Source organism: Helobdella robusta (assembly GCF_000326865.2).
Source record: "Helobdella robusta unplaced genomic scaffold HELROscaffold_4, whole genome shotgun sequence".
NCBI classification, from domain to species: domain Eukaryota; kingdom Metazoa; phylum Annelida; class Clitellata; order Rhynchobdellida; family Glossiphoniidae; genus Helobdella; species Helobdella robusta.
In genome coordinates, this window is record NW_008704902.1 from 1,418,914 (window position 1) to 1,441,344 (window position 22,431).

The window sequence follows — 22,431 nt, forward strand, 5'->3', positions numbered from 1 at the left end:
CGACAATTCACAGCCTGTTGTCAATATTGTGCACCATGCCTGTTTCAGTAGCAACGGCAGAACGTTCATTTTCTACCCTGAGGCGGTTAAAAACGTGGATGCGCTCCAAAATGAATGAGGAAAGACTAACGGGATTAGCCTTAATGAACATTCATCGCGATATTGAATTAGATATTGAAGACATTATAACAAGGTTTGGCCGAAAAAAATGTAGAAAAATGACATTTGTCTTGTAAATATTTCTTGTATATAACAGAACAATGTTTTGAAGAATGTTTTTCAATTTAAAAAAAATCAAGAAGTTGAAGTGTTTGGCTTTTTGTTATTTATTTCATAAAATATCAAACCTCAGTTCAAAGTGGGGGGGGCGATCGCCCCCACCGCTCCCCCCCTCTGGATCCGCCATTGGCTGAGAATGGATGGATAACATTACGGAATGAACTGCGCTGGCATCGTTTAATGCAATTCAGATGGCCAAATGTGGAAAGGATTTTGAAAATCAGTAAGAAAGGTTTACGTCATCACTCACCAGCCTCAACGTTCATGCTCCACAAAAACATTGTAAACGCTTTCGAGCACCGCATTGTAAACGCATTTGACAATCTTCGAGTTTGGCGCTCGATCACGCATTAATAAAGTTGCTTTCAACTTTTGATCAATAATTTATTTTAAATACAATTGAATAATAATGTTTTTTAAAGTTTTAAACATGTTTAATTAAACAGTGAAATGACTTTGGTAGTATATTTAATGTTGTAAGGGTTTAGAAAATGTAATGAATACACACATCAGCAATTCTGTTGGCAAACATTTAGAATTAACTGCAACGTCAGTGCATAAGTTGTTTCAAAAATATGATTCGCTGAGAAACGCCGTCAAGGTTGGTATATTCATTTTTTAAATATTTTAATTTAATTTTTTAAATATATTTATCTATGAATTTTAAATTTAAATATTAATGTCTTTTAAATACACATACATTATTGTATAAATAATAATAACCCTCTCAATTAACATCAAATTGCAGGAAGCTTCATTAAAAATCGTAGAGCAGAACGACATGATAATGGTTTTGAATGAAAAGCACAGTGAAGTTATAAGAAAATCTGATATGCTGGAGAAAGTATTTAATTTTTAAATTTTACCAAATGATGTGGTTCAGTTGGCATAAACACAGATTTAATTTTCTAAGTTGGTGAATGATGTTACACTTCAAGAATCAAAAATGAGAGATTTCCATACCAAGTTGTCTGAATTAAAAAGCCAAGTTGAAAAGGCCAAAGATGCACTTAATTTTGATAGTGAAGAAAAAAAGTGGCTACGTAAGTGTCATTTTTATTCATTACTCGATTTTTATGTTTACTATTTAAAACCATTTTCTGTTGAAACAACATTTACCGGACTATATTTAAATGTTGATAATGTATTTGCTACATTTTCACCAAGTACAACAAACACAGATCATCTATTTCCACAATCAACAATCTCCTTACTTTTTAAAAATAACAACTTTCTTCGTCTTCCATTTCTTAATTTTGACTTAACTTTCGACACTCTCAACCACTGCAAACATTGCTTCAAATCCTACCAATCTCATTTTACTTCTACTCCAATTCTCATCTCTCTTTCTCCCTTTCTCTTTTTTTCCTCTCTCTCTCTCTCTTTCAATAAATTCTAGTGTGGTGCAAACTTCTTTCCTGAATGTCTCAACACTCTATCCGATCTAATTCTGACCCAATCATCAAATACGCCGATGATACAATAATGATCTGTTTTGTATTATTTTCCTTTTTTATCATTTTAGTTTTTTATTTTTCTAGTTGTACCAATCTCTGCTTCCTTGGTGATTTTTTTTACGAATTAAAAACAAGATAATTGATTTAAACATTGGAGTATTACACCTTTTCCAATTAAGATGTAAACAGAAAATCTGACAATTTCTGGCGTTAATCGAACCATGAATTATGAAATCGTCATTTTACTTTTTGCTGTTCACACGCTCATTTTCAGGCGAAATAAAAGTTCAGACAGATGAACAAGCGGCCAGTCTGGAAAGTCAGAAGAAGTCATTTGTAGACTTTGAGTTGAAACTACAGTGTCTCGAGACCACAAATTATTCTGGAGTACTCGTCTGGAAAATTACTGAATTTAGAAGGAGACTTGCCGAAGCCAAACAAGGAAACAGGGCTTCCGTTTACAGTCAGCCATTTTTTACCAGCAGGTTATAACTTTTTGCTATTTTAAGGATAAAATTTACATCAAAACAAAATCTGATGGGAAATAAATGAATGTTTTTCAGGCTAAAAATATGAATACTTTTTTCAGATACGGATACAGAATGTGTGCCAGACTGTATCTGAATGGAGATGGACTAGGGGCTAACCACTATGTGTCATTCTTTTTTGTCATCATGAAAGGCGAGTACGACGACGTTTTAACATGGCCATTTAAGCAAAAAGTTAGTGTTTTCATTCATAGTTAAACCGGTATTTTTATATTTTTTGCGCTAGGATGTTCTGACAAGAAATACAATTTTATTCTATTCTAATTATATGCGAATGTTTTCATTAAGAAAGAAATAAATATTAACAGGTAACATTAAAACTGTTGGGCCATAACCCCAACAAACAAAGGGAAATCAAGGATGGCTTCAAACCCGATCCTTCAAGTTCCAGTTTCCAAAAACCGACCTCGTTGATGAATCTCGCGACAGGATGCCCTAGATTTATCAGCCATCAAGAACTTTTAAGAGAGGATAGCGACTTTTTGAAAGACGACACAATATTCTTTAAAATTATCGTTGATATATCTGATTTGCCGACTTAAATCACAAAATCATGTCAGCTTTATGATCTGTTGAATCGGATCGGCATATTTCGTTTAAACTAACGAATATAGAAATTTGCGAAATGCTTTAATTTTTGTACTACCGCGTTATCAATTTTTATATCGTTCATTTTGTGAAAGGGTCACATATGGAATAAAAATTTTTGCTAACTATAAATTCAAGCAATCATTACTGAAAAAATAAAATATGGAATAAAAGTTTAACACTTGATTTTTTGGAAGTGAAATTTGTTTAAAAATTGTTAAAGCGAGTTGATGCTGCCACTAATTAAATTAAATCACCGATTTTCCAAACTCAGAATGTTAGAAGAACATGGTCAAACAATAACTATAATCATTGGCGGTTCTTAAAGTTTTTAATGAGAAAATATTTTAAATTAGTAAGATTTTTTCGTTGCTCCAGAAAAGCATGGTAAGCTAATAAAGGTTTCAAACCTTAATTTTTATATAAAATTCTTGAAACATTTGCTATTTTTATATATTCATTTATTGAGATTGCTTCGTTTTAATGAATATTAAAAATTAACACCTAACAATTAGTTAACATCAAAATAAGTCACGGTCGGAAATGAGGTTTCGGTCTGAATGTAAGCACCTTGTCTCTCATTCGAGATTTTGCCGTCTGTTTTAGCGGTGGAAGAAGCATGACAACCTCTTGATTCTGGGTTGATTGTCTACTGCTTGGGTGGTTGGTTCATAGTTTTACGTTAAAACTTTTGAAATATTCATTGTTTAATTTTTACATAGGCGTTGCCGAATTGATGTGCCAAAATAAATCAATTTTCTGATCCTGACATCAGGAATTAAAATTTTCAATAACAATATTGATTTTTGATACGACAATTTCTCAATATTCCAATTATTTCATGATGTTTCTCAATATCTTGATTATTTTCTCAATGATGACCAATAATTTTGTGATGTTAAGTTCACTAACAGGTACGGTTCATTATATACATATGTATATATATATATATATATATATATATATATATATATATATATATATATATATATATATATATGGAGAGAGAGAGAGAGAAAGACATCGGATTTTCCTTTTTAATCTCGGCACCGATTTATATCAGTATTGTAATTCCCAATTCCATATCGAAATCGGAAACGCGCATGTCTATTTATTTTATTCACCGAAGATTTACAACCATCTTAATAAAACTATTACTCTGACTATTCAGCAGTCTGACTCAACTATTCTGCCTTAACAAACCTTTTACGATGATCATTGTGGTGGAGTGATAATAGAGGCTTGTTGCTAACAACTGTCGTTGGTTCATTGCTAAGATTACAACCTTTAGCCAACATGAATGCATTCAGTGAAACTTTTTCTGAGTTTACTACGTCTTCCAAATGAGCCTTTATTTCTCTGATCTATGAAGGTTTTTGAATTTTTATAGTAAAAATTTATAGTGTTTGAATTATTTAAAAGTTTCAAGACTAAAAGAATTGTCATTCGCAACCTCCTTCAAGTTTTGTTGGTTGACTTCGTTCAAATGCTCTACGATATACCGGCACTCATCTCTCGTGTCACTCAACTCTGGCTTGCTCTCCTTCGGGTCGTCTGAGCAACTGTTTGCAAGTGTTCGAACATTAGTTCATCTATATACCAAATGAATAATATTATCAATTACTCAGTTCGGTTTTTGTATCTTTCCAAAGTGCTAGTCAATTTGTCATTTTCGAGTCTAAAAGTTTTCAACGTTTCTTTGAGGTCATTAATTTCGTTATGAAGCTGCATTTTGTTAACCTCACTCTGCAAAACTGAAATAATTTTTTACCCAAATAATTTTTTCACCCAGTTTTAAAGTTGGGCATTTAATTATTTTACATTCAGTAAAAGTAAAGCAATGGATTAAATGACTGTAAAACTATTTTTTTTATTGAATATTTACTAAGATATTTTCGGTAAATTGTCTGCCAATGACAGGATTAATATTTTACTTTTTAATTTTGACATACCTTTGTGATCGTTGACGCTGAATGATTTCACTGATTTTGAAATTTTTATTGATGTATCATCAGAACGGAGCGAGTATCTGCTTACTGACACGGATAGCCACGCAATGATAATCACACGTTGATAGTCCAGTATTGTACATAATGATAGTTATTCATTATATTTAACGATTTTTTAATAATAATGAAACGAACCATACCTGAATCACAAACCGGATACTCATGCATAAAGCTCTCTTGTTTTTTCCCAATTAATAACGACAACTTGTAATTTAGCTCTAATCAAAATATGTTTTAGTTTACTGATAAGAATTATGTCGCCAAATTTATGTAAACGATAAATAAATGCTGATAAAAAATTGTTATTATTGAAAACTGATTACAAGCAACTCACCTTTATTTTTTTTCTTCAACGTTTCAACTTCTTCATGCAATGATTTTAAAATCTCTTGGTGCTGTTGCTGCAGAAACTTGAAAGTTCTTTCCAAGTACGCCACTTTCTCGGCTTGTTCATTTTCGTCCGAGTAAACCTTTTGTAATGTACAATGGTTATTTTCATAAATCCTTAGCTTATGGCATCGATAGTATATTTTGATTATTTTTGAATTTTAAATGAAATCATTTGTGTCCTAACTTTGATGTAGTTCTATGGTTTTGAGATGAACATTTCAATTTTTGAAATTTCGTTTGGAATTCGTTAAAACACTTTCCTAATATTTTAGCTACAAATAGGTTCTCCAGCATTTTTGGACTTCACAGAGTAACATTATATTTATCACGTGGTTTATCGTTATTTTAATAACACTGACATTTCTGATATTTGTTCAATTACAGGTGCTTTTAAACAAATAGATTTGCACGAAGAAAAAATTATCCAAAAATGGTAATTATTTGTGGTTTGTGTACAGCGTTATGTAATCAGGTGGGCTAAACGCTATAGATTGTATTATTATGAGTGTTTGATATTTAAACCTTATTGCATTGCCAACCAATATTTAAGCTTAAAGTATTTTTGAATGTTTCAATAAAAAGCACGTAATCGCGAAGTCATTGCATTTAAAAATATTTTACTGAGATTTCACTAATATTTAATCAAAAACGTCATGACATTAAAAAGTCTCGTTGTTTGCTTAGCTAATGTTGATTTGCATAACTGTATTTTGTGTTTTCAACAAAATTGCATTAACCTTAAAGTACTGCTTGTCCGACTCTATATTTTCGATGAAAGAGCCATCAGTTCCTCTTGTTGTACAATCACTTTCCTGTTGAAAAGTTTATCTATGCAATTTAATCTGCTAGCTGACAAAATTCACGCAAGACGTATGTTGTACTTACTTACTTTCTTAATATTGTTCATATCTGTAGACAGTTCGCTCTGATTTTCTTGGAAACCTCTACTTGAAAAGTTAACAAAGGATATGTGTCTCAAAGAGGTTGCGTTATACACATCTGCTTTTCCTCCAGGCGATTTCATGCTTCTATCACCAGGAACCTATTTTTTCAGTAATCTATATAATATATAGATTACTGAAAAAATAAAATATAGTATATATAATAAGGTGAAAGTTCACCAACGCAATGTTTCAAAAGTGCTAATTTACTTTTCACTGAAAAAAAACAAAATCGGATTCAGTGCAACTTAGCTGCCCTGCCACATTTATTCGAATAAAATTTGAAAAGCCGCGGAGAAATGGTTTATGACATACACCTTTTCAAGTTGTCAAATTAACAGTTTTTAATAAAAGTTTGTTTTCATTTACTATTTGTTCGAACGTAAATTGTTTACGTCATAATATTAAGCTTTATATTTCTTTTGTTCATACAACAAAAAATACAAGCTAAGAATAAAAGTTTGGAACATAATAATTCAGTGCAAAAATTTATAAACCGTAGTATCAAGAAAAATATAGGCTAACGATAAAAATTTGATCAATATATTACATAAATGGAATTGTTAAGAAAATGTGTAACGTTAGACAAGTGTTAATATTAAAAATGAAATGTTTCTATCAAATAACCAAATCAAGTTTTTTAGTAATCTTTTTTAAAACACGTTGGCTCCACGAGACAGAAAGTTTAATAGGAGCCATTTATTTCATCCTCGATTCTTCTGGAAGAATGTTTCCTTGTTGAATCAAGAGGTGGCAAGGAGTTCATCTTCCTGGAAGCATCTGGAAATGTGGTGGGGTTGTCATTGAATCTTATGCTCGATCTCTGGGGCAATGCTCTTGATGATGGAGATATTTGAGATCTGTTTAAACGCAAAATTAGCTATGAGGAATTGTTTGTTTAGGAAAAGAATGTCAAAATTACCTTTTATCATCGTAACTTTTTCCTCCAAATTCCATTCCATTTGGAGCTATTAATTAATATTAAGTTATATCTTAATTTAATAAAAACATTGCTCAAAAATTTTGAAAACAAACTTTGGTTGGATACAGATGGTCTGTGCTTCATCTTCATCCAAGTCATGACGATCATGACAATGATGACAATGGCAAGCACTATGAGTATGCAAATGATCACAAGAAGTGCAATGGCCCAACCAGGTACCACGTGGCACCCACAGCCATCAAAATTTGGTTTCAGAGTGTTTTGAACTGAATAACAGAATATGTGAATTTATTGTTGAGTTTAACGTTAACCTCTTTAAAAAACGAATGATGATTATTTGATTAATGCGAATAAAGTCAATTTCGAACAATTTAATTAAAACTTATCAATCATTTGGAAGTCATGTATTTTTTAAGATAGTCAAACTCAAATGAAATGTTTTAGATTAGTTGACAATTTTAATTTTAACTATTTTTAACCTAGTAGCATGGCGCTTGTGGTGGTGGCGTTATCTGAAAGAAGGTATTATAATTATGATTTTACAATGATTTATTTCAACTTGTTATAACCAAAAGTTTATATAAAAATGTTCATAGTCATTAACAACAAGCCGTATTGCAACAAATATCTTGTTAATTACACCAGCAACAATGCATGATGAATGATAAACTCACAATTAGATGACGTGTTCGACATTATTCTGTTTTTATTAGGCTCAAATTAGTATAACGATAATAATAAATAATAAAATTTGCTCATAAAACAAGACAAATTTATGAAAACTTTTTAAATCACAAATGTTTTATAAAAGCGTGTTGTAAACTATTTATAAGTATAGAGCTGTTTAATCGACAAATAAATATGATGGGTTGTTATTATAAATTCATCTACAAAAATGGGAAAAGGAATAAAATTTGAACTTTATATCAACTTTTCATAAAACGGTTTAATTAAGAGTTTTCAGCAGTTATGTTAAACAAGCGAAATAGCTTTGCATTTAACACAGTTGCGTTCTCTCATACATTTCATGTCACACTATGGTTTCCAAGCTTAAGTCAATATTGTCCTGTTGCTAAGTGACTGGTACACTCCACATCCAGGAGTCAGGAGAGCAGGACTGAACAATCAACAAATAAGCGAGACGATTCATTCATCCGTGAAATGTTTAAAAGTTATAAGCTCAAACAAAATTTGCAAATATCAAAATTTGAATTTAATTATCAGATGTGTGAACACTAGGTTATATCCCATATGAGGTTTGTGTTCTCAGTAAAAGTATTAGTAGCATAATCTTGACAATTACACACATATAATAAAAAATTTAATCATTAATGACAAGTTTGTAAAAAATAATTACTATAAACTTAAATTAGTTCAAAAAAAATTGCAAAAGTATCAAGTGTCTTGTATCTTGTATTTTTGGTTCAGTGACAAACTGATCATTCATCCGTTCAACATTCGCCTAGACTGGCTGCAAGGTCGTCTCGTATTCAATTCAGCGCAGGTTCTGACTCCAACTCTTTTTTATTTCATCGATTAAAATTCGATTTCAGGGTTTTTATAAATAACTTATTTGGACGTTTTTATTTTTAATGCTTTTTAATACATATTCAAAATGAAATCTCAACTTTCTTTGAGTTGATTTTTGTGTGTCTGCATTGTATTACGTTTTCTATCTTAATTCATTTTATAATATAATTTATTTTAAAAATGTGACCATTGGCTTATTTATGGTGTGTTGTTCATTTCATTTATTTATTGACAGTGAATTGGCATGTCAAGAAAAATTGGTAAACAACAAAACAAACATGTGCATCACTTTCACTCATTCACTTCACATCATACTCAATCTTTCAATAACCATCATATAAAAATAATAGTATTAACAATTAAATTAATTAATTATTAATAATGATGGTATTACTGTTACAAAAATACAAATTACATTTAAATACATGTCATGTCCTGTTGAGTTTATTCTTATAATAAATTATAATATTTTTTCATAGAATTTTTGGGATTTAGAAGTTGAGAACATAGAAAATGCCAGTCCTCTCAAAATGCATCACTGTTCCTGATGGTTATGGATATGTTGTCCTGGCTGGCATTGGTCATGTTTTTCTTAACACTTGGCTGGCCATGAAGGTTGTCAATGCAAGGAAGAAATATAAAATTGAGGTTTATTTTCTATAAGTTACTTTTGGGAACTTTAAGTTTGATAATGTATTTATTTTATTTGCTATCTGTTTTTTCAAAACAGTACCCCACAATGTATAGTGCTGACAATCAAGACTTCAATTGCATTCAGAGAGCACACCAAAACACGTAAGCCTATTACTCTTCATTGTTAGCTTAGCTAGTGCCGTGCTTCACCATTGTTTAGTTGCTTCACTTGGTTGTTAATTTCAAGTCAAATGTTAATATGTGTGTTAGTGCAAAAGAATCTTTGCAACAAATTTTGTTTGCATAATAATATGTCTATGACTATGAATTGTCAAATATTTGTTTAAGCCTTGAGAACTACCCAACATACTTGTTTCTCTTGTTGGTTGGAGGGCTTCAATATCCGGTAAATTTATTTACCTTGTTTACGTCTTTTTAGTTTTAAATTTTGTTTTGGTATCTACATTTTAATAACTGTTGGTTAAATTAATTACCTGTTATTATTTCAAATTGCTTTTATTAATTACATTTTTTATATACCTTATTTTATTATTTACATTTATAGAAAATTGTGGCAGGAACTGGTGCCTTCTACATTGTTTGCCGCATAATCTATGCCAAGGGTTACTACACAGGAGGTATGCTTCAGACCATTACCTGAGACAGGTTCTATTTTGCATTGGTCACTAATGTTGAAATAACTTAAAATTTTCAAGAGCCTAAAAATAGAATATATGGTGCAGCAACCAGCCACATTGCAGAAATTGTTCTGTTGGGTAGTGTTGTTTCTTGGGCTTTCCATGAGCTTCAATGGGTATCTGAATAACAAATCATCTATTTATTTGCTGTTTTAATAATTAATTTTTCTTTGTACACCATATGAATAACGTTAACTATACACTTTAACAGTGTGGAAAACATTAAACATGGCTTTTCAAGTCTACAGAAAATGATCATGGACAAAAAACTACATTGACATTTTTAGTTTTCATTGATTATGCTTTACACTTAGATTTACTTCTGTTAATGATCAAAGTTAAGCATAAAATTATTTTTACACATAATTGAAGACAGTTTTTTGTTGGACAGTTTTTTACATTACAAAAAAATTATATTTAATAAACAAAATTCCATTTGCGATTTCGAGTTTTTTATTTTTTTTGTGTCAAAAAATGAAATTTTAGTTGTTGAAAATTTTGCAATGAGTCTCATTTTTGTTCATCATGATCATCCCTTTGGAACACGCCTATTCCTTTTGTGGTAGGCTTTTTTAATGACTCCAACTGCCGCTGAGCCCTGCGAACAATTTGTTCTATTTGCAGAATATTCTTTTTCGGTATGTAGGAGTTTTTTCTAAATTCGGATTTTACATATTCCGAAGTTCCAGGCCTATCAGAGACCACTCTTAAAAATTGTCTGTACAAAGACAAAATTTCCAATTGTAACTTATTGTGACGAGGCATTTCTTATGATATGATGAACCGACAAACCTTCAAGAGTGTTGACTACGATGTAACGTGATGTAGCTTGATGGAATAAATCAATCTTGAATACTTCACGATCAACACTAACCGATAAATAGTTCATCTCGACATTGCTTTTGAAAATTTTGTTTTTCTTTATTATCGCTCTAGTGCAATGTTATGTAATTAACATCTTTGGATCAGATAATTTTTTAAGCGCTTCACATATAACGTAAACACACAGGCATGGATATATATATATATATACATCCATGCCCACAGGTTCCTTTTTTAAAGCTCACACCATGGTACTTTACAGTGGTATTACCCTATCGTTTTTTCTCTTTACAAACTTTACAAAAGTGCGTCATACATACACGGATGATTGATGAAAGCTAATATTGAGTTATGAAACGGATCAAATAGAATGCACAAGTTTATGGCTACTGACACCATGTTACTCATTATACACATTATATATATATATATATATATATATATATATATATAAACTGAAACAGCAATTCTAAAAGTCTCATATTTTTTATGCTGCTAATATGGGAAACGTGGCAATGCATGCACTTGATGTTAGCGTCGCGTTGATTCGATAGACCACTATATCTCGCTTTAAGCTTTTTTTTAACAATTGTCGGTCTGATATGATATTTTGTGACGCACCAAATTATTTTTAATCTTATCTGCCAGAAAGAATTCAAATAGTCAATGTTCGTATAAATAGCTCGGATACTGCCACTTCGGATTTAATTTGTCATGTTCCGCAGGAATTGGTCCTTGGTCCTCTGGTATAGTTATTATACAATGAGGACTTCATCAATTTGGTAAAAATCTCAGGTATAAGCTGCCATTTATATGCCGTGATATCCAGCTGTATGCATCTGGACCAAAAAACTTTTCTCTTAATCTGTCCACAGTTGTCGCAAATACGCAAATGACAGCAAATAAACTTGAGAAAACTAATTTAAAAAAACTCAGTACATGTGGTTGGCAACATTCCATAAACTCTGTCAGGCAGATGATTTAAAAAACCCGGTAACGAATTTCGGTGTTGTGTTGGATTCAAACTTTTCGATGTCAATCTATTTTATAAACGATGTTTTTTGAACTACACAGACTAAGGGCTATAAGCCAATATCTGACAGATGAGTCAGCAAAAGCTCTTGTCTGCAGTTTCGTTTGCAATTGGAATGACTTCTGCAATGTTATGATGTATGAGACCAACCTATTGCTGCAAGATGATGTTTAATCCGTTTAGAACACCGACTCCAGACTGGATGCTGGATCATTTGTCCAGCCTCCCACAGCGAAAAAAGTGAAGAGAGCGAGTCAGAAGTTAATTCATAAAAGACGCTGTTACGAGTTCTGCGATACGATATATATCATCACAATTCATTCAATTCATTCATTCAATGATCCTCTGTAATCCCTTAAGGGACCGTTGAGGCCGATGGTATTCTTCTATCTCTCCAAAATCCTTTTCTTTCCCTCGCCATCTTCATTGAGCCCAATGTTCCAACCCCCGTCCATTCCGTGATATCATCCATCCAGTTCCTCACAGGTCTTCCAACTTTTTTCTTCCAGTCCCTCTTTCTCATCAGTACTTTTTTGATCAGTCTGTCGTCTGTCATTCTGCAGATGTGCCCAAAGATACCCAGCTTTCTTTCCTTGACACTTTCATACACAGTTTTTTGTCTTCCAAGTTGTTTTCTTATGGCATCGTTTCTTATCTTTTGTCTCCAACTGATTCCAAGCAACTTTCTATAACAATGCATCTCAATGCTTCCAGTTTGTCTTTGTCTCTTTTCTTCAACGTCCAAGCCTCACATTCATACATCAATTTAGAAAACACACACGCTTCTACGATCTTTAACTTTGTTTTTGTAGATACATTACCGTTTTTCAATATTACTTTCAAAGATGCAAAAATTCCTCTCGCGATTGCTATTTTTCTATCAATTTCTTTCGAACAATTATTGTCATCAGTTATGAGGCTGCCCAGATATATAAATTGGTTCACTTGTTCGAGCTTTTCTGCTCCTATCTGGAATTCATCATTGTTTCCACCTGCTTCCGAAATCATTATCTTTGTCTTACTGCTGTTGGTGTGTATGTAGTCCATGGTTTTTTCCACCATTGTACGTCAACTCGATCAGTTTCTGTAGACCCTCTGCACTAGATGCTAGCAGATCTAATCATCAAAATTATCAAACGGTTATAAATATATGTAATGTATATAAATGTATAAATATATCTATTTATTCATATTTATTACGATTCCTCTTCAAATAGTATTTGTTTTGATATTTCAGAAAAATAACAGTTGATTCTTCTGATTCATTGTTTTATTCCCTTGTCTTCGTCGTCTTTCCTGAGACTGTTTCAAATAGTTGCAATCTTATTGCGGTTGCTGCTGCTGTTAAATTTCTTGTTACGTAGATCGTTTAATTAATTGATATACTATTGAAAGACATTAAAAGAAGAGAAATAAACCAAGCAACGTTCCCGACTTGTTTATTATCCACCGTATCAACAGAAATGGGAAAAAGTGAAGTTACAAAGCAAAGAACATTTGGTCCAAAGAAAAATAAATGTATATTATAAATCATAATGTTTTAATATAAAACATAAAACTTAACAGCTGCGGCTGTGTGTGTGTTCCTTACAGGTTGTGGTATTAGGTAGGGTACTGTTGACAAAATGTTGTTGTCGACATTGTATTTAGTTCTAATTCGATCTCATATGAACAACATGGCAATCCATGTGAAGTTAATTTGGGCATCATCGTTATATAGGCTGGGAAGGAAAAAAGAAATAAAAACGATAAAATTGAATGGTTTATTAAAAACTCATCAATACATGCTTCTTCATTTGTTTTGAATTTTATATCATTTTCTACTCTATGTGGTTAAAATATATTCATCTACCGATTTAAATTTAAAATTCATTGGAATAAAATATGATGACAGAGAAAAATAACATTAGCATAAATGTCGTCGGAATCAAATTTGTAAGTTTTAACAATTATGTAAGTTTTAACAATTATGATGAATCGTTTTGAAAGTGAATACGCAAGTTGTTTCCAAAAACCTAACGTTTGCGATGCCCAAGAACGCTACAAAATAAATAAACGCGTAAGAATGAATCAGAAAAGGAAAAGCGAGACGCATGATAATTCGCCATTCAATTGGGACTCCAGCTATCTCAAAAAAGGTTAGAATTTTTAAGATATTTATATTCTTAAATTGATTATGAGCACTTCCGATATGCTGCAAACTAAAACTTAAAATTTGCTTAAGAAACATTGACAAAAAATTACTCAATTAAATATCAGGCAAACTATTTATGTATTCGGAAAATTCGCCGCTTGTTCATTTAACAGTGGTACTCTAACGTAGTTTAAACTAAAAATAATTATCTAAAGCGTTTTCAAGGGTCTATTACATTACGTCTTTTGAAAATCAATTTGCATTTAGATCCATGTTCCAATGGTGAGGAATTACAATCTGTAAAATCCCAGGCATCTCAGGATAGAGTTCAAGGAAGGCATTATTGCCCAGGTTATATCAGCCTGATACATCTTTTCGATATTTGAAAAATCGCCAGTTATTCATTTAATTCATAGGAACCATTGACCAATGCATCTGCACGCGTCGCCAGGACACAAGGACTGACAAATGTACTTATCCATGTGACACAATAATGAACTCTTCTCTGGAGAAGCCTGCATTTACCACGAAGGGAACATGTGCTTGCAGTTGCTTGGAAATTTAAAACCCGTCTATTAAAAAAACGCATATTTTAAAACGAACTTTTTTCAATGATCCATGAATGAGATTTAAATAGATTATCGTTGGTCTACAATAACAAACTAAAAAAAGTACATCCTTAGAATTCCTACATATATATATAAACAAGAGATGTCTTAAAGTATAATGAATACAAAGTAATAAACGAATTAATAATACTTAACAATAATTTTAAATATCAAGTAAAGTCAATGAAAATTTTAATAACTTAAGAAAAATGAAGTAAGTACATAAAAATCTCATTGAGCCACTTCCGTTCTTAGTAGAGTTTCCATGACATTTGACCAAGCCAAATCACCGTAATCACAAGCTTGGATTTCCTTGCCTACTCCAACTAGACCCTTTCTTAAGGCTACTTTGCTACTTGTGTAGACCATCTTTTGTTTTATTGTAGCGTTTTCTGGACTCCTTAAATAAAATATAAGCATTTATAATAGACATAACAAATAAATTTGTTAAACAATAACACAAAATACATTATATAATTATTATACATCCATAATAGGCAGATATACTGAAGCTAAACTATTACCACAAACTTTTCAAATCATTATGTTAGCTTAAAACTTCAATAAATTAAAAATTTACTTAACAAAGTTTGTGTTCAATAAGATATCGGCATATTATTTGCATTGTTAAAATTACCATAAGAAAAAGACCAATTTGTTTCTTTGTTGGCCATCATTCAATTGATATTGTGCATCAAATACTCCATATCTACACTGTCTTGATGACTCAGCTTCTTTCAAATCATCCACAAAATCATCATAGGTGCACTCTGGAAAATAGAAGAATCATTTAATACATTTGCGCATGAACTGGACAAAAACAAAATCACTTGCCTGGGGGTGCTTTCTTTAGTACTCTTACTTGAGTTAGGTCATCATTCAGCGAATATATAACATAGCGAAATTTGTGTCCTAGTTTAATTTCATTAAAGACTGTAACACAATCCTGATTGACAGAAACTCCTGAAGACTAATGAAAAACAAAGTCATTAAAATTTAATAAAATTAACTAAATTTTCAAAAACTTGTTAAAAAATCTTTACCGGAAACAGTTTTCTATAAAAATGGAAACAATAAATAGGCAAAAATCAATATTTAACAATCATAAGACAACTTTCAACAGAAACACATATATTACTTATCTATATTTGTTAGGTGAAATATTTTAAAAACATTTCATATATGGCCTGCCGATTTTAAAGTTTCCTTTTAATCCTTTAGTTATAATACAAATAATACAAAAAAAGAAATGTATTATTTAATTGACTTTGTCAAAAAAAAATTCTATCTCATAAATAACTTAATTCTTAATAAGTGAAATGTTGGATAATTTTTGATTTAGCTATATAAAGAAAATCTGATCTGCTACTACACAAAAAGCAATTTTCCTTTTTGAAGATCATTATTTTCTATTAATTTTGTTTGCAACTAATTTGTTGATAATTTTATTTTAGTATTCTTATCCTCTGTTCAAATTCAAACTAACTCAATCTAATGAAAACTATGATACTACAAAAGAATTCAGTTAATCAGTTTTTTTCATTATAAATTTACTCATAAATAAAGGCTGAAGTTAAATTAATAAATTTGAGCAATTCAATTAAAAGCTAGTTTATTTTTTATTAAAAATTTAAATTTTAAAAGGCTTGACTACCCACCCAATATTTTTCAGACAAAAAAGTTCTATGAAAACGAAAAATATGGTAGCAGATTATTAAAGCAAACAAATCAAATGAAAGCAAAACTAAGATAACCATTTTAGAAAGTTTTCTTAGATCGAAATATAAAATAATCGATTATACGACTTATTTAACTAAGATAAATCATAGAAAAACTTTATCTGCAATGTAATGGAGGTCGGACGCGTTTTTTCTCTCCAATATTAGCAGCATAGATTAAATTTTTTAGGGCGCTAACCATCAAATAATTTAACTTCTAATATATAAAAATATTATCCAAATTCAAAAATTGTATGAAACTTAAACGTTAAGAATAAATAATAAAATAATACTAACCATGGTTGTTTGACTAGAGGTTGAAGATTATAAAACAAGCAGCAATTTTGCAATAGAAAAGCAATGTTCAAGACGGAAGAATGTTTAAATATGTTACAGAATAATAATAGAAAATATTCCAACAAAATGATTGGTTCCTTTTCTACTTATTAATATACCTATTCAGCATCCATACCATACCATACCATACAACACAACTCCATACAATTTCATACAATTAGGTACAACACAACACTGATTCATTGATGTCAGAACTTTACAAATTAAAAACGAAAACACTATAGACTGGAAAAAGGCTCTTCAAAAGGAAAATCGTACAACAGAAAGAGCAATTTCATATTAATAATCCTATGTAATGCCTAGCATCTTCCTAAGATGGAATGTGAACATACTCCACAAAGGCTGCTGCTTATGAAACGATGCAAGCTCCTTTTGAAAACATCCATATAATTCATACAAACATGTATATATATATATATATATATATATATATATATATATATATATATATATATATATGAACATGTATGCCCATGTGAACGTTTATACATTAGTAAATATATAAAAATATGAGGAACGTGAAACCATATGAAGAACATGCAAAAAATATATAATCGCAAGCATATATGATGAGCAATGAGCATAAAAACGTCTGTGGGTATACACATGTGTATGTCCATAACCAAACATATATGATACTAAAAAGCGTACAACCATCATATACAAGCGTGTATGATTATACAAACATTGAAAAACACACAATTATATGTCATATATTTGTATCACTATATACAAAGACATACAAACATATACAAACTTACAAGAACATATAGACACATATATGTACATAAAAACAAAATCAAACACATAAAAATGATAAAACATAGAGCCAAGAAAATACTACAGAATTTGAACACATGTTTTAAATAAATATACAAAATTACAAACGTCTGAATTTTTTTCCATTCATTACAAACACAGACACACACTCACACTCACACACACTCATACATATAAATAAATATATACATTTATGTCAGACTATGAAGAAACTTTTAAAAAGCGCTTTATAAATGCGCTAATACTATATATTTTGTATGTGTATGTAATTTTGCATGTTTGTAATTCGGCAATAATTTGAACAATTTAATAACAGTATTGTTTTGTTACTCATTAATTCATGCTTCCAACTGTTTAATTTTCTTACGCCGTTTCTAAATTTCATCGCGTAAATAGAAGAATTTTTATTCAATGATCCATATCGTACAAATTGGGCTACATAAAAATTTCAGAAGTTCATCTTTACGTAATACATCCTCGCATTCTTGCGCTACGTGAGATGCATATTGTCTCTTAACTTGAGTTTCAAACGGCCAATTGTGAATTCATTTTATGTTTAACTTTAACCGAGGATTTCAAAAATTGTGATTCATAAATATTACTAAATTATTATAAATATATAAATAAATATATGTATATATTAAAATGAGACCTATATATATATATATATATATATATATTTATTTATTTATGTATATGTACAATTTTGAATTTTGATTATCTATTTTATCCTTTGAATGTAGTGAATAAGAAATGTAGTGAATGTAAAATATTTGCAAGGCTTCGTGAGATGAGAAGAATATGAGATGAATGTGCACTTGTGTGCGTGTCGTCTTCAAGATGACTCACGCGTCGGTTTGAGATATTTTTTTCTGAATTAAATTAAATAGCCTATGCCTGTAATTGGACGTGAAAACTGAAAAATTTAGTGTCTATGAATATTTGAACAAATTTATTTCCACAGTTAAAAATTACAGAGCTGAAAATTGGTATTAAAAAATGCGGTAACCTTAACTGACACTTGCTTGTCTGAAGTACTTTCATTTCATCAAGTTGCAACGAAACTACAAGAATATGTAAGAGCAGGCGTTCAATTGATATTTATCCTCGGCTTTCTCGTGTACGACAGCATGACACGCGCCCTCAGTAGAACAACATTACTACGAGCGCTGATCGCCGAACATCACTTTGTTTCTTAAAAATACTAACAATTAGATTAAGCAACAAACTAAAGTAAGTTTTTTGCAGTGAACTTTGTGGTCAGTTAAATTTAATGAACTGAAAAAATGTCTTGGATTTCTTTTCGATCTTGACAATCATGCAAGGTAAATGCATTTTGATGAAACAATTCACGCTTTACGAAAAAGAAGCTAAAACGTGGGGCCAACTTTTTAAATAGAGCAAAGCGCTTGGGTTAACAAAAATGTTGAATTTACGGCGCAAATTTATATTGTAAAAGAATCAAAGTTTTGTTTATGTATTTAAAAACATCCACCCCGTAAACCTTATAAATGAACCTTATTTTACATAAAATTGGTTTTTTGGTATAACCATATCACAAAATTTTACCAATGCAAAGCATTTGCAATTTTTATTTTTTAGTTTAATTAAGTGAAGAAACAAAATTGTTTTAAGAAGAGCATCAAAAATATCTTTCACAAATCAATAATACGTTGTGAAAATTATTGAGCAGGTTAATGTATTTTTAGAAATTCGTCCAGTTCCTTGTTAATATTTCCTTGTAGTATGTCGTTAAAGGCATCATCATCCAGACCTCCATCATTGTCGTCACCGTCATCTTGTATGCCTTGCAATGCTTTCAAATCTTTTTCAATTCTCTTGTCCAGTTTTGCTATCACTGCATCTTTCTCCAGTCCTTCTCTAGTTAATTTTGCTCGCCGTTTAGTGTCACTGAAGCTGCTGTCGCTGGATCTTGATATCGCTTCTTTCTCTTCGTGTATTTCTTTTTCTCTATGAATTTCTTTTTTGTCATGAATTTCTTTTTCTTCGCAAATTTCTTTCTCTTCCTGAATATTTGTTTTTTCAACAATTTCTTCCTTTGTTTGTTTAACTGCCGCAGTTTCATTGAGCAATGTTTCTTCTTCTTCCTTCGTCTCATCAATTACATTTTCATTCTGTTGACTTTGCTGAATCTGCTGATTTTCAGATTTTTGTTTTTTCTTTTTTTTTTTTTTGTTTCTAACAAAAGCCTCTTTTACAGTTTGCTCTTCTGTGACTTTAATTTTTTCATTTTCTACTTTATTTACTGATTCCGCTCTCAATTCTGACTCATCGAAGGCTTTGTTGTTGAAAGTTATTTTGTTTGGCCCTTTGCCATCTGTTGTGCAAAAAACACAAAAATATTTATGAAGAAATTTCCAACGAGAACCATCATCATATGGGAGCAAAGCATTGCACTTACTGACGGCAGATGGTCCAGTCTTGGGCCTCGGACCAACTTGAACAGCCAGTTGTCTGTTCGGCTTGGCTGATTTGCTTCCAGGTTGAATCACTGATTGTTGAACGTTGTTGTTGTTTGTGACAGGTAAGACAACTGGTTTTATCAGCGCTGGCTCCAATATCGCTTGAGTGACTAAAGTTGGTACTGCGAGGTTAGCTGGAGTTGTTGGTCTTTTGTAGTTGATAAGGGTCGATTCAAGTTCTGTGGTGCTCTGGAGATAATTGCAACTAATAATTTAATATATTTCTTGCTAAAAAAAAAAAAAATCAATACTATAAACAAATATATTTTAGAATTACTAACCTATCAGAGCAATGAAAGGCAGGAAGTTCGAGCATTTAATTTAACTTAAAACTTTTTTAATTGAAAATTTGTATTCAAATGTTCTTCATCACTGAAAAACACATCGATAATTTAAAAAAAGCAAAACTGACTTGCAGTCTGTACGTGCGGTAGTAGATTATTTTCTCCGCCAAATTTCTTCCATCGAGAATGTACCAATAGTTCGGTGACGGTTTGATACGATTTTCATAATCTCCCATGTCGACGGATTCCTGCTGCTGATCGTCCTCCTCCTCCTCCATGCCTTCCTCCTTCTCCCGCCGCCCCTCATCGTCGTTCGCTTGGAAGTTCAGTTCAGAACACGGACTGGCGCTCCAATTACTTCGTCTCTCCTCTCGGTCTGATGTTTTCTGTGAGGTCAGGTCAAGGTCACTAATTCACTAGGGTTGTAATGCGCGTGAAGTTTATGAAACAGCACTACTGCCACCGTCAAATCGCCTCGATAGCAACTGCTGTTCTTATTATTACTAACTGTGCAAATTGTAGAAAGATTCATCAGAGAGTTATTTCTTACTTTATTACTTACTTTATTTTAAAATCTACATTAATTATGTTTTGTTTTTTTTATAGCGGAGATTATACATAATTTTCATTTCAATGGTTTCAACAAAATTTTGACTTATATAGGAATGATGAACTTTTCCTTGTTTTTATATATTTTAGTTATATAAAATGTTGATAAAGAAAAATTTTTGAAATAATTTTATAAAATTTTAAATGTTGAACCTTGTTATCAAATCTACTGATTAGTTCAAATAGAAATTCCTTCCTTTTAATGTAAGCATACCTCGCTTTTAGACGGTTTATTTCCTCGGTATCTAATTTGTTTACGACTTGATATCTGTACACAAAAAAAAGTGTATCAGTGGTGATCGAGTAATGAGATAGATAGATGGATGGATGGATGGGTGGATGAATGGATAGATGGATGAATGGATGATTGGATGGACGGACGAACGGATGGATGAGTGGATGGATGGATGGGTGGATGGATGGATAAAATAGTTAAATTTCTGACTGACCTGCTTCTTGGATTCCTCAGCTTATCCATCGTATCCCTGGCTTTCGTTACTATTTCAGCCATCTTTTCGTAGACCACTTTGTTTTTCTGTTACTCCTTGCGATTGAACGAACAAAAAATAACGCGATTTATTCAAGAATTTTTTTTTTTTTATAGGATATAATTAAGTTAATAAAATTATGTGACAGATTTTGCAAAATTTACAAATTTTTAATGATAGCTAAAATTTATTTTCATCGTATGGTAATTTTTTAAAATTAAACCAAATGTAAAAACCTTTGTTAATATGATTAACCAACTTGTAATCTTATACAAAAATGTATAACAAAGTTGTCTCTATGCAGCTACTGCAATGGAACATCTTAAAATGTCATCAACAAATTATTTTACCAAATTGTATTTCATAATTTTACAAAAGAAAAAGGAATATTTAAAAATTGAAAATCTCTAAAACTAACAGCTCCAGTGTTTCCTTCAGGTAGAGATAATGCAGTTGCTTAGCGACATTCAATGCGACAAGCCAGCGTAACACATGTAGGTACACACACAAAAGTACACGCATTCAAACACACACACACACACACACACACACACACACACACACACACAGGAGAGAGAGGAGAGAACTCGTCAGATTAATATAGCACACATACTGAATAATTATTATACAAAAATATTGAAATGTAGCATATGGTGTTATACATTAACCTTACCTTATATGTATTTCCGCGTGTTTCATGCAAAAACCACGACACGAATTAGGGATTTTATAGGCTTGCTACTTGTTAATACTAATATTCTTACATATTTATTATTATTATTGTTTATGATAATAAAAGGAAAAATAGTAATTATAACAATAATAATTTTTATTAAAACTATACATTTTATATATTTTCGTTAAAAATTAATTATTACCCTAGCAATATATATTCATATGTATTCTATATGTATCCAGGTACAGAAAATGAACACAACGTGGCATTAAAAGTGAAGGTTTTTTTAATGAAAGATTTATTCTATTTAACATTCAACTGGTGTTTAAACCAAAAAGAAAATTTATTTTATTACGAAAAGACTGCAAATTGTAAAATAATTAACGATGAAAGATGATGAAAAATGATTAAAAAATGTTTGTT

The 22,431-nt window shown here is 31.1% G+C and overlaps 10 protein-coding genes across 10 annotated transcripts; 4 read left to right on the forward strand and 6 right to left on the reverse strand.

Annotated features, from left to right (window-relative positions):
* Positions 1 to 23: 23 nt before the first annotated feature.
* Positions 24 to 236, forward strand: HELRODRAFT_67329 (hypothetical protein; the record flags this gene model as incomplete). The annotated part of the gene is made up of 1 exon (XM_009024311.1): positions 24 to 236. A coding segment is annotated over one exon (213 nt), but the record flags the coding sequence as incomplete, so codon positions are not given.
* A 1,728-nt stretch (positions 237 to 1,964) lies between these two features.
* HELRODRAFT_66750 (hypothetical protein) lies at positions 1,965 to 2,826 on the forward strand (the record flags this gene model as incomplete). The annotated part of the gene is made up of 3 exons (XM_009024218.1): positions 1,965 to 2,221; positions 2,326 to 2,458; positions 2,593 to 2,826. 3 exons carry the CDS (start codon positions 1,965 to 1,967, stop codon positions 2,824 to 2,826), a joined length of 624 nt encoding a protein of 207 aa, XP_009022466.1.
* A 577-nt stretch (positions 2,827 to 3,403) lies between these two features.
* On the reverse strand, positions 3,404 to 4,603 carry HELRODRAFT_162165 (hypothetical protein; the record flags this gene model as incomplete). The annotated part of the gene is made up of 4 exons (XM_009024449.1): positions 3,404 to 3,524; positions 4,076 to 4,236; positions 4,326 to 4,434; positions 4,497 to 4,603. The coding sequence occupies 4 exons, from the start codon at positions 4,601 to 4,603 to the stop codon at positions 3,404 to 3,406; spliced, it is 498 nt and encodes a 165-aa protein (XP_009022697.1).
* Positions 4,604 to 4,756: 153 nt separating this feature from the next.
* HELRODRAFT_162166 (hypothetical protein) lies at positions 4,757 to 6,295 on the reverse strand (the record flags this gene model as incomplete). Its single annotated transcript, XM_009024450.1, has 4 exons — positions 4,757 to 4,854; positions 5,216 to 5,351; positions 6,009 to 6,083; positions 6,161 to 6,295. 4 exons carry the CDS (start codon positions 6,293 to 6,295, stop codon positions 4,757 to 4,759), a joined length of 444 nt encoding a protein of 147 aa, XP_009022698.1.
* Positions 6,296 to 6,897: 602 nt separating this feature from the next.
* HELRODRAFT_162167 (hypothetical protein) lies at positions 6,898 to 7,851 on the reverse strand (the record flags this gene model as incomplete). The annotated part of the gene is made up of 4 exons (XM_009024451.1): positions 6,898 to 7,072; positions 7,135 to 7,180; positions 7,248 to 7,421; positions 7,830 to 7,851. The coding sequence occupies 4 exons, from the start codon at positions 7,849 to 7,851 to the stop codon at positions 6,898 to 6,900; spliced, it is 417 nt and encodes a 138-aa protein (XP_009022699.1).
* Positions 7,852 to 9,198: 1,347 nt separating this feature from the next.
* Positions 9,199 to 10,144, forward strand: HELRODRAFT_67163 (hypothetical protein; the record flags this gene model as incomplete). The annotated part of the gene is made up of 5 exons (XM_009024290.1): positions 9,199 to 9,333; positions 9,416 to 9,480; positions 9,667 to 9,724; positions 9,884 to 9,956; positions 10,035 to 10,144. The coding sequence occupies 5 exons, from the start codon at positions 9,199 to 9,201 to the stop codon at positions 10,142 to 10,144; spliced, it is 441 nt and encodes a 146-aa protein (XP_009022538.1).
* Positions 10,145 to 10,526: 382 nt separating this feature from the next.
* On the reverse strand, positions 10,527 to 10,781 carry HELRODRAFT_66878 (hypothetical protein; the record flags this gene model as incomplete). The annotated part of the gene is made up of 1 exon (XM_009024237.1): positions 10,527 to 10,781. The coding sequence occupies one exon, from the start codon at positions 10,779 to 10,781 to the stop codon at positions 10,527 to 10,529; it is 255 nt and encodes an 84-aa protein (XP_009022485.1).
* Positions 10,782 to 13,936: 3,155 nt separating this feature from the next.
* HELRODRAFT_162168 (hypothetical protein) lies at positions 13,937 to 14,570 on the forward strand (the record flags this gene model as incomplete). The annotated part of the gene is made up of 3 exons (XM_009024452.1): positions 13,937 to 14,009; positions 14,273 to 14,356; positions 14,422 to 14,570. 3 exons carry the CDS (start codon positions 13,937 to 13,939, stop codon positions 14,568 to 14,570), a joined length of 306 nt encoding a protein of 101 aa, XP_009022700.1.
* A 274-nt stretch (positions 14,571 to 14,844) lies between these two features.
* Positions 14,845 to 16,631, reverse strand: HELRODRAFT_162169 (hypothetical protein; the record flags this gene model as incomplete). Its single annotated transcript, XM_009024453.1, has 4 exons — positions 14,845 to 15,013; positions 15,251 to 15,381; positions 15,476 to 15,583; positions 16,629 to 16,631. The coding sequence occupies 4 exons, from the start codon at positions 16,629 to 16,631 to the stop codon at positions 14,845 to 14,847; spliced, it is 411 nt and encodes a 136-aa protein (XP_009022701.1).
* Positions 16,632 to 18,970: 2,339 nt separating this feature from the next.
* HELRODRAFT_188888 (hypothetical protein) lies at positions 18,971 to 21,355 on the reverse strand (the record flags this gene model as incomplete). Its single annotated transcript, XM_009024454.1, has 5 exons — positions 18,971 to 19,806; positions 19,891 to 20,140; positions 20,364 to 20,621; positions 20,998 to 21,112; positions 21,294 to 21,355. 5 exons carry the CDS (start codon positions 21,353 to 21,355, stop codon positions 19,163 to 19,165), a joined length of 1,329 nt encoding a protein of 442 aa, XP_009022702.1. The 3' UTR covers positions 18,971 to 19,162.
* Positions 21,356 to 22,431: the final 1,076 nt, after the last annotated feature.